The sequence below is a fragment of the Arachis hypogaea genome, chromosome 1, assembly GCF_003086295.3.
Source record: "Arachis hypogaea cultivar Tifrunner chromosome 1, arahy.Tifrunner.gnm2.J5K5, whole genome shotgun sequence".
Classification (NCBI taxonomy): domain Eukaryota; kingdom Viridiplantae; phylum Streptophyta; class Magnoliopsida; order Fabales; family Fabaceae; genus Arachis; species Arachis hypogaea.
Window position 1 is genome coordinate 61,244,433 of NC_092036.1, and position 11,039 is coordinate 61,255,471.

The 11,039-nt window shown below is 40.4% G+C and overlaps 1 protein-coding gene across 1 annotated transcript; it reads right to left on the reverse strand.

Moving 5' to 3' along the window:
* Nucleotides 1-6,981: 6,981 nt before the first annotated feature.
* LOC140183477 (probable LRR receptor-like serine/threonine-protein kinase At3g47570) lies at nucleotides 6,982-7,784 on the reverse strand. Its single transcript, XM_072231921.1, has 2 exons — nucleotides 7,682-7,784; nucleotides 6,982-7,361 (listed from the first exon to the last, which is right to left on the reverse strand). Exons 1-2 carry the CDS (start codon nucleotides 7,782-7,784, stop codon nucleotides 6,982-6,984), a joined length of 483 nt encoding a protein of 160 aa, XP_072088022.1.
* Between the last annotated feature and the right edge of the window lie 3,255 nt (nucleotides 7,785-11,039).

Consider the following 11,039-nt stretch of genomic DNA (forward strand, 5'->3'; position numbering starts at 1 on the left):
TTGGTTAGTTGGGTGGTTATTGGGTGGATAATGGTTAGAGTTGGGAAAAGTGTTTTGTGGTTTTCTGTATGTGGTTTGGTTAGTGTTTGGCTGGTTGTTTTGGTTTATGTTTTTCCAATTGTTTTTATTTGAGTTCCTTTGCCATGGCTGTTGAGTTTGATTGTGGTTGTCTCCCCATCTGAGGTTGGGATGGTTTTTCCAAGAAGGATTGTAAGTATCACCATAGACTTCATTTGTTCCAGGATTTTGGTTGTGCATGTATTGGACTTGCTCTTGCTGTTGCTCCTCTTGAATTTCTTCATTTTGCCCCCATGTGGTTAATGGCTGGCTTGTGTTGACTGCTGCAACTTGGAGACTATCAATCCTTTTGGCCATTTGCTCAAACTGTTGTTGAATTTGCTGTTGCATCATTTTGTTCTGAGCTAGGATTGAATCCACTCCTTCCAACTCCATTACTCCTCTCCTTTGCGATGGTTGGCATTGCCTTTGATGAGCAAAGAAATATTGGTTGTTAGCCACCATATCAATGAGGTTCTGAGCTTCCTCTGTAGTTTTCATGAGTTGTAATGAGCCTCCGGCTAAATGATCAAGTGCTTCTTGAGCCTTCATAGTAAGTCCCTCATAGAAGTTCTGCAGCTTGTCCCACTCAGTGAACATCTCTGGTGGACATTTCCTCAGCAGTGCCTTATATCTTTCCCATGCTTCATATAAATTTTCAGCCTCCATTTGAGTGAATGTCTGCACCTCAGTCTTCAATCTTATGATCCTTTGAGGGGGATAAAATTTGGCAAGAAACTTGCTCACCAAATCATCCCAAGTGTTGATGCTCTCCTTTGGAAATGTTTCTAGCCATTGAGTGGCTTTGTCCCTGAGAGAAAATGGAAAGAGCAATAACTTGTAGCTGTCAGGAGGCACACCATTGGTTTTGACAGTGTCACAGATCCTCAAGAAAGTAGATAGATGTTGATTTGGGTCCTCCAATGGCCCTCCTCCAAAAGAGCAATTATTTTGGACCAACGTGATGAGTTGTAGCTTTAGTTCAAAGTTGTTTGCATTGACATTAGGGGTAAGAATGCTACCCCCACAGTGTCTAGCATTTGCAAATGTGTAGGAAGCCAGTACTCTTCTTTGTTGTGGGTTATTGTTGGCTCCTCCTTCTGGTTAATTGGGATTTGATGGATCTCCTTCCATCTCATGGAATTCCTCCTCAGATTCTTCCTCTCCAACGATGTTCTTCCCTCTTTCAGCTCTTCTTATTCTTCGAAGAGTTCTTTGGTCAATTTCAGAGAGGATAGGGGAAGATCTTCCTGTACCTGACATACAAACACACAACAATAAACACACAGATCCAGAAAACCAGTGAAACTTCAATCTATTGCTAGAATGAAGTTTTAGTTAGTTTAAGCAAAAATTCAAACAGTTAGTGTGTTAGTCAAAATTAAAGAAACAGAAAAGAAAAAGTGCTTGATCTAGACCTCCACTTCACTTAATCATTGTCAATTTATTTCAATCCCCGGCAACGGCGCCAAAAACTTGATGTGTGGAAAACGATCCAACACAAAACTCACCGGCAAGTTTACCGGGTCGCATCAAGTAATAAAACTCACGGGAGTGAGGTCGATCCCACAGGGATTGAAGGATTGAGCAATTTTAGTTTAGTGGTTGATTTAGTCAAGCGAATCAAATATTGGTTGAGTGATTTTGTATCCAACAGTAAGTAAATAGCAGGAAATGTAAAGGGAGAGGGATGAATTTCAGAAATTAAAGAGAACTGAAAGTAAAGATGCTGAATCTTAAAGAATAAGAAATTAAATGACTGAAACTTAAAGTGCAAGAAATGTAAATTGCAGTAACTTAAAGTGCAAGAAATATAAATTGCTTGAATGGAAGAAGGGAGTTGAGGACTGGGATTCAGAATGTAAGCAAGGGAAATTAAATTGCAGCAATTATCAAAGCAAGAGATGATTTGAATTCGGTTAGATCTCAAACAGAAAGGGAATTTAAATTACAGCAGGGGTTCACAGAAGAACCAAAAGGGGAAATGGGATCTCAGGACTCCAGAGACTAGATAGCAAAGTCTAGATCTCAATTGCCTTCCCAGATCCAAGTTCACAAAGCAAATAACAAGAAATTAAAGAAGAAGTAGTAAAGGAAATGTAATTGAACTCAATTATGCAGAAGAGAAATTAAAGAGATCTTGAATGGAAATTGAGACAGAAATTCCTCAATTCTTCACACCCAAGACTAAAACAAGAAAAGTAAAAAGTGCTCAAGCAAGAACGAGGAAGAAGAGAGATCAATTCTCCTCCCTAATTCTCTCAAGTCTCAGTTCCTAGCTCTCAATCAAGTCTCAGAATTCAAAAATCAAAAGAAGGTTCAAAAGTTCCAAGTAAGAGAAAAGCTCCCTAATTACATCAAACTATCTCCTATTTATACACTTTCTATTCTTGGATTTTGGTATTTGGATGGGCTTTTGATTTGGTGAAGAAATGAATTAAATTGGATTTTTTTCCAATTTTCAGCCCATGAGAAAAGTGGCTTCCAGGAGCTGCCCTGCCCTTGTGGAGGGCAGGGCAGGAAATGGTGCGTGCGGCCCTTGTTGCGTGCGTGCTTGGTGTGTGTGGTGCTGCAGGATGCTGCCCTGCCCTTGTGGAGGGCAGGGCAGAGTTTTCTTGGTGCGCCAGATTCTGCTGCCCGTGCGTGCTGCTGCTGGCCGAGAGTTCAAGTCCTGGCCGTGCCAAGATGCTGCGCCATGCACCAAGAAATGCTGCCCTGCCCTTGTGGAGGGCAGGGCAATGTGCCAAAGGTGAAGTCCCGCATTCGATACTCGGTGGAGGCACACGCTACTTCTTTTTCTTTGGTTTTCTTGGCTCCAAAGTAATGCTTAGTTCCTTACTTCCTCATGGTGCCATGTTCGATTCATGGAGAATGAAAGCAAGCCACTTTTTGCTTGATTTTATTGTGCTTGAGCGCTACTCCCTTCCTCTTTGTCCTTGGGTTCGAAACCCATAGGAAGCATTATGAAGCAATTCCTTTTTAATTTTTCTTGGGTGAAGCCCGATATTGCTCTTGAGGAGGGCAGGGCAGAGTTTTTGCTCTCTTTGATCCTTAGCATCAAATTGTGCTCCGCCCTTGTTGTGGGCAAGGCAATGTTGCTTTTCAAGGCTTGGTTCATTATGTTGCTCTCCTGGAGGGCAGTGTGCCCTTGTGGATGGCAATGTTTGCTTCCTCCTTCTATGCGCCACACTTCTTATCTCTTGGGCCACGCTTTCTTAAGCCACGCTTCCTCTTTTCTTCTTTTCTTCACCTTCAAATAATCAAAACAACCAATCAAAGTATCACTAAATTCACAAGGCTTATAAATCAATTAAAAATCAATTAAATTTAGCTTAAACCTCATGAGTTAACATCAATTTAATGGTGGTTGTTTGATTTAAAGAAGTTATGCATTTTCATTCCAAATCACTTACTTAAAATGCAAGAAAGTGCATAAAGACTAATAAAACAAGTGAAATTAGCTTGAAAAATGGGTATATGATGACTTGTCATCAGAACGGACATAGCATTCCAACTTGTTTGACTTTCCCTTACCTAGTAAGAGATAACTAAACAGGATAACCTTTAATTATCAATCAATCTAGAGAGTAATCCAACAATAATGGGGCTTCCAACTAATCAACTCTCAGTCAAGGCTTTTATTTACATTATTCAAATTCTCTAATTTTATTTCCTGTTTACTCAACTCAAACCTTTCTGAAAACATCTGATTAATAAAATAGCACACTTTTCTGCAACTCGTTGGGAGACAACCTGGGATTCATACTCCCAGTATTTTAATTTTAAATTCCTGTGACACCTTTCTAAATTGATAAGTGGATTTCTGGTGAGTTAAGAACTATACTTGCAACGTATATATTTTAATAATTTTTTAATTCACCAATTTCCGCCGCATCAGCGACCATCCGACACACCATTTAAATGGGTAACAATCTCATCCCTTAACTTTATTTGCCCACATGAATATGCTTTGTTGGAAACGGACGGTCAACTTAGAATTCTTTGTGGAGTGCAAAGCGAGAAAGAGATCAAGTTTGGGGGACATAGTGGATTAAGGCTAACTAGGGTTGAACACTCAATATTTGAGTCCCAAGGGTGGTGCAAGGCACGAGTGAATGATTTTCAAAGGAGAATTGGAAGCCTTGGTGAGAATTTAAAAAGTTGGTCGCCCCATTAGAAGCTTGAAGATCAACAAGGAAGGGTGTCAACAAACAAAGTGTGGGACCCCGGAGGACAAATAAAGACCAAGCATGGGTGGAAAATCAAGAAGGAATCGAAGCACAAGCCTCCTTGATGTGAGCTCCTCAAAAAGTCCAAGTTTAGGACAATAAACCAAAGTGTTAGGTGGGAGACACCCCACCATGGTAACATCTTTCAAACCCTTCTCTTTGTTTATAGTTTGGTTTCATTGAAATTTTTACTTGTCTTAGTTAGCATAGAATTAGTTTAATTTTGAGCTTAGTTAGTGTTCCGAGGGTTACCTGAAACTGTAGGTCGATCTCGGTCGAGATCTTCTGTGTTGGTCGGAGTCGATAAATCCGGCAGGTGTATAGCGGCCGGAGCTGGTGTGTCCGACTTGTTGGACCTGGTGATGGTACTAATCCTTCGTTCCCGGAGGGTGGGGGGTACCTGCAAGGGACTCTGATGCTTAAGTTAGCAAGGGTATTAAGCAGGTATTGAGTAGAATCCGAGTATGAGTTATACCTGGGTGCTCCAGTGTATTTATAATGGTGTGGAGTGACCTTTTTGGATAGGATAAGTTAGTTATCTTATCTTATCTTATCTTATGAGTAAGGTCATCTTATCTTCAAGGGAACCGTCCTTCTCTTGTAGGCTTGGGCTGCCTTAGGATCTGGGGCGTGTTCCTCTATTTGGGCCCATTGTTTGGGCTTTCTCATGACTTGACCGAGCTCTTTGAGAAGAGGTCGGATTGTCCTGACCTGAAGAGGTCGGTCGCTTTGTCTGTAGAACATCCCGGGTCGGACAACTCGACCCAAGATATGAACAGTGCCCCTGCTTGAGCTCGGTCTTCTTTTTTAAGGTCGAGTCCTTGACTTCGGTCTTTCTATGGTGAAGCCGAACTCAAGCATTTTGTTGATTCTTTTGTAGCAGCTTTGAATGTAGAACGTTTCCTCTAAAAGACGCGCACTTTTATATCGGCACTTTTTTGGGAACGTGCGAGGGTTTAATGCCTTCTTTAACTTGAGCATTAATTGCCCCGTTTCCCCTAGGCTCTTTACTTCTGATTTTGAAAACTCAGAAAACGGTTTCTCTCCTTTTATTTTCCTTGTAACCTCTTCAAAACTTTTTCCTCTTCTCTCTTCGCTCTCTATCTTTCGCTTGCGCTTCTGCTTCCTAGCATTTGCGGCGTCGCTTGGTGGTTTCCTGGGCAACTTCCGTTCTTGCATTTTTTCGAAGCTTCTTCTGTCTCCAGGTTAGTCCATTTTGTGCCTTCTCTTTGACTTTGGCTTTGTGATGAGGTTTTGATCTTGATCCTCTTTTTGAAAAAGTTTGGATCTTTCTGTATTCGTTGCGCCCTATATTTGTTGAAATGTGCTTTCTGAGAGTTTTTCTATCTTCTGCATGATCCTTTTTGCTTTTGCTAGGTGCCTTTAGGGCTTTGCATGTCTTTTGTTGTTTCCGTTCTTGATACCGCTTGTCCACATCTGTTCCTCGTTTATTTGAAGGTTGCTTTTGTCTGCTCTTTAAAAAAGGTTGCATCTTTAATGGTCTCTGCTTAGCGTGCCTGATGTTTGGGAATGCTTCTTGCTTGGTAGACTGTAATGGTTTTCTGTGTTTTTGATGAAAAGTGTTTGTTGTTTTGAGTTCTTTTTGAGAAATACTAGGATGCAAGCTGTAGATTTTTTCTGGAAACTTTGAGGTAAGTATCAAAGTAGTCCCTGAAGTTACCCTCGAGACTCAAAGTAATCCCTGAACTTAAAAATTTATCGAGTCCCTGAAGTTGATCTCCGGTACTCATAGTGGTCCTTCCGATGAATTTCGTCCAGCTGGCACAACCGGAAAGCTGACCTGGCGTCGTTGGTGACACGTTAGCAGTGCAACGGCTAGCTGACGTGGCTTAGTAAACATTTTGGACTCAATTTGGTCCCTAATTTTAGGTTAAAAACCCTAACCCCCAATTGAATCTCTTCTCCTTTCTTCTCCATCGCACAAATAACCAGCCACTGCATTAATATGGTAAGCCTGTGCTTCTGTATTATTATTGCCATTTTTAGGCATGTAAGTTAAGCTTTTATTTGTGCCACCATATGCAATCTTTTGGGGTGACTAATACCTTCTGTTCTAGTTATCTCTTTTAGAGCCCCCCTGTTTTTACTGTTTTGGTTTTTGTGCCTCTCCAGATTATTACTTTTGATAACTATGGTGTCTCAGGTCATTGAAATCATCGACATGTGCATTATGGAGTAAGGCAAGTTGAGATATTATGATACTGCTATTGATCAATATTGAACTAATATTACTTTAAATTTTGTAGATATGCAAGATGCTGATTGTTTATTTTCAATTTTTATACTTTGGAACCACTTTTTCTGTTTATTTTTTTTTTTTATTACTTGAGTTTGTCAAATGTCAACAGTGCTCAACATCGCAGATTTTCTTTTCTTAGTTTACAGAAATTGGTATTGAAGTGACACAATGAATGTTTCTTACAACTGATATATTATCAATTAGCAAATGGCCATGATCATCCTTTATATTCTTTAATCTTTATATATCAATCCTGAATCACCTATAGCTTAATAACTGTAAATGTTCTGTAGTTATATTTGCCGACTCTCTTTTGATAATGATTATTGCAACATCTTATGTTCCTAATGTAGAAAAATATAGACTCTACTGAGGCCAAAATTCAAAAGCAAAGAAAGGGAATGTACTAAACATTTAAACATATTATAAAGTGGTTCATTTTCTACAAAACCGAACGACATCCTTGTCATTAGCTTTAAGAAACTTGGCCTTAACTTTGTTCAGTGATGCAGCAATATCTTTCATGTTCATTCGTTCTTCAGGTAAATCCTCACAACAATTCAAGGCCAGTTTCAAGATAGATGATGTAGATGCTATTATGTCATCAACATGGTGGTGACCTTCATCTTGTAACAAGTTGGAATCCACAACTCGATCAATTGCATGTGACAATGATTCACTAATCCAACCTTTCATGCTTAATCCTGCAACAAACAAGTCATCTGTTGGCTTCTTTCTTGTGAATGTTTCCATCAGCATTATCCCAAAACTGTATGCATCTCCCTTTGTAGAGATAATCCCTTTGGATCCAAACTCTGCAACTCAAATTACCCTCGTTATTTTAAATAAAATATTTGTTTATAGAACAAGTATATGTGACACACAAGCCACTAAAATTGGAAACAAAATGTTTAGATACCACCACCGCAACAGAAAGTGAATTTCTGAACTAATGAAAATTACTACAGAAAAAGTTAAAGAAGCATTGTAGTTCAACCTTGATTACAAATTATTACTAAAAGGTCAGTGAATGATTTATGATCTTCAATTGTATATGCATACTAATCAAGCATATGGTTATAATCAAATGACCAAAGTTAAAAGGGAAATTATAATCTGGTGTAGCATCACTTACCCGGTGCAATGTAACCAACTGTAGCCATGGTCTTGGTATATTCTTTGGATTGTCCCTTGCCAAGCAATTTGGCAATGCCAAAGTCGCTGACATGGCCAACCATGTCTTCATCTAATCAGACATTACAAGGTTTGACATCACAATGAACCACTATAGGTGAAGATCCATGATGCAGATACTCCAATGCAGATGCCACATCTATCATTATATTTAGCCGTTGCAAGAAGTCCAAACAATGGTTATGAGAATACAACCATCTCTCAAGGCTCCCATTAGGCATGAACTCCATCACTAAAAGCTTGTAATCTATACTTGAACAACAACATATGATCTTCATGAGATTTCGATGGCGCAAATTGCGCATTGCTAGCATTCTACACTGAAGCTCTTTGATCCTAATTCCAAATCCAAGTTAAACACTTTGACAGCAACCACCATCCCATTTGAAAGTCAACCTTTGAACACAGGCAAAACTGCCCCTACCAAGCAAATTACTCTCATCAAATCCATTAGTTGCCTGTGATAGTTCATCGTACAAAATCATTCTGGCTGCTTGTAATGCTCATAATATTCCTTCATTAGTATCACCACCATTCTTTCTTCAATGCCTGACGAGAAAAAACACACAGAAAACAACTAGAATGATTGAAACCATTATAGGCAATATGCATTTGATGAAGAATATGTTTGCATTTGACCCTTTCTTCTTTACTTTACTGCATGCTGGGACTTGTAATCTGGCATTTCCACAAAGTGCTTTATTAAACATGAAAGATTGAGCAGTGAAATTTTTGAAAGGTCCACCACTCGGAATCTCTCCTTCCAAACTATTATGAGAAAGATTGATGAATTCAAGATAATGAAGTGACTCCAGTGATCTTGGAATCAAGCCAAACAAGTTGTTTTGAGATAAGTCCAAATCTGTCAAACTTATCAAACTACCAAGTGAATCAAGAATACCCCCTACCAATTTATTTTGTGATAAGTTGAGAATTTGCAAATTTTGCAATCCAGAAATGGCCCCAGGAATGCTTCCTGAGATCATATTCTTTGATAGATCCAAGAAAGTCACAGCCTTTAAGTTTCCAATTTCAATTGGAAGAGACAGAGTTAAAGCATTGTCAGATAAGTTCACCTCAAGAATGTCTCTGAGGCTCCAAAGAGAAGAAGGCACCTTATTGAGTTTGTTGGAGTTCAAGTAAAGTTTTCTTAGAGAAGTAAGATTACCAAAGCAAGTTGGAACCTCTTCAGAAATTAGCTTGTTCTCAGTTATGTGCAACTCACTCAGCTACTTGATTTTGCAGATTTTGCTGATGATGGTTCCCTGTAGACGGTTGTTGCCAAGACTCAAATATTGAAGAGAGTGCTATGGAGAAGAAAGGAGAAGAGAGTCAATTGGAGGTTAGGGTTTTTAACCTAAAATTAGGGACCAAATTGAGTCCAAAATGTTTACTGTGCCAAGTCAGCTAGCCGTTGCGCTGCTAACGTGTCACCAACGACGCCAGGTTAGCTTTCCGGTTGCGCCAGCTAGACGAAATTTAACGGAAGGACCACTATGAGTACCAGAGATCAACTTCAGGGACGATCTCGACAAATTTTTAAGTCAGGGATTACTTTGAGCCTCGAGAGTAACTTCAGGGACTACTTTGATACTTACCTCGGAAACTTTGCTTTGTTACTGCCTCCAAAGGATACCCCAGGACTTTGGTTTGAGTCTTGGGGGTTTTCCTTTTCTTTCTTTCATCGCCTGAGAAGTATTGACCGAGTTTTTTTCTCCCTTTGTCCGAGATGTTTATAGTAACCCTATCTTCTTTTCTTACTTGTAGGATTAGTTGGCCTCATGTCTTCTTGTAATAACATTGTAGAGATGTCTTCCAGAGTTCCCGAGGGGATGTCCGATTGGCTGGACTCCCTTGTTTTATTATGTGTTTCTGTTGTGGATGCTGAGTTTTGCACAGAACTGAGGAAGCGCCATAGGATTTGTGGTAACAATGCCCGTGAGGAGGATTACGAGCTTGTTGCTCCTGATTCTAACGAGAGAGTCTGCTTTCCGACTTCTGTTGAGGGAGAGCGTCCCTTCTTTTATGCTTATGAATACTTCTTCAGTCAGTTGAATGTTTCCTTTCCTTTTACTACTTTTGAGACCGACCTATTGTGGTCGTGTAGCATTGCTCCGTCCCAGCTTTACCCAAATTCTTGGGGTTTTATTAAAATTTTTCAGCTTCTCTGCCGAGAATTAAATGTAACACCCTCTCAAACTCTTTTCCTTTACTTATTTGTTTCCGCCAAGCCTGGCGGTTCTTCGAAAAAGAAAGCTTCCTAGGTTTCCTTCAGGTCTGCCCAGGGCCATAAGGTTTTTGCTATGTATGACGAGTCTTTTAAGGACTTCAAGAACTACTTTTTTAAGGTTCGTGCTGTTGAGAGGGCCCGCCCCTTTTTTCTTGATGAAAATGATGAGCCCTCTTTCCCTCTAGAGTGGCAGAAGGATGAAAGCGTGTCTCGCTATACTTGGGAGATGCTTGATGATGTCGAGTGCGCTTTTGTAGTTGTTCTTGAGGATCTCTGGGGGAAACCACCCCATCTTGATACAAAAAGATTTTTGAATGACCCGTCCTTGGTTCGGGCTGTTTTGGGTATTTGTCTGACTTGTTTCCTTTTTCTTCCTCTTATCGGATTTGTAATTCTTTGTTGTGGCTGATTTTGTATTTGCAGAGATGTCAAAGAATAGTGACTCCATGAAGGCCTTTAAAAGGGCAAAGAAGGCAACTGCTGCTCTGAACATCTCAGTCAAGGTGGTCGGTGAGGGATCGTCACAGGTCCCAGTGAAGCCTCCTGTGCCAAGTTCCCTTGGGCCGAGGAAAGTGATTCCTACTCCTCGGTTTCATCAGGTCGATCCTCCTCAAACATCTGCCGTTGCTTCTGGTGTCCCTCCCATAAAAAAGCAAAAGACATCCGAGCCCTTCAACCTGGATGCCCTGGATTTTGATGCTATCGAGTTTGTTGACTAGCAAATTGCCCCCTATGGTGGGCTTTCTATGGACGACGTTTCTCTTCTTCGGCATCTGGATTTTATCACCAAAAGTAGTGTGAAGATGGCTCATATGGGTGCGGCTATATTCCGAACAGTTCAGGGGATTCCGATTCATGCCACAAAATCCTTTATGGAAGAGGCCAAGTCGGAATTTGATCGAATCAAGGGTCTAAAGGAGGAGTTGGAGGTGAAGTTGGCGAAGGTGGAGAAGGAGCTGAAGGGTGAGAAGGCCAGTTCTATTGCCTTGGCTGCTTCTTTGAAGCTGGCCGAGGACATGGAACTGAAACATAAGGATAGCTATGTCTCGACTTATAGGGAATTGATGCA

Excerpts from the sequence above, each read along its gene's own strand:
- LOC140183477 (XM_072231921.1), bottom strand. The coding sequence starts at position 7,784 with ATGGTTGGCCATGTCAGCGACTTTGGCATTGCCAAATTGCTTGGCAAG. Across the intron at positions 7,362-7,681 it reads AGTTGGTTACATTGCACCGG|AGTTTGGATCCAAAGGGATT; the intron begins GTAAGTGATGCT and ends TTTGAGTTGCAG.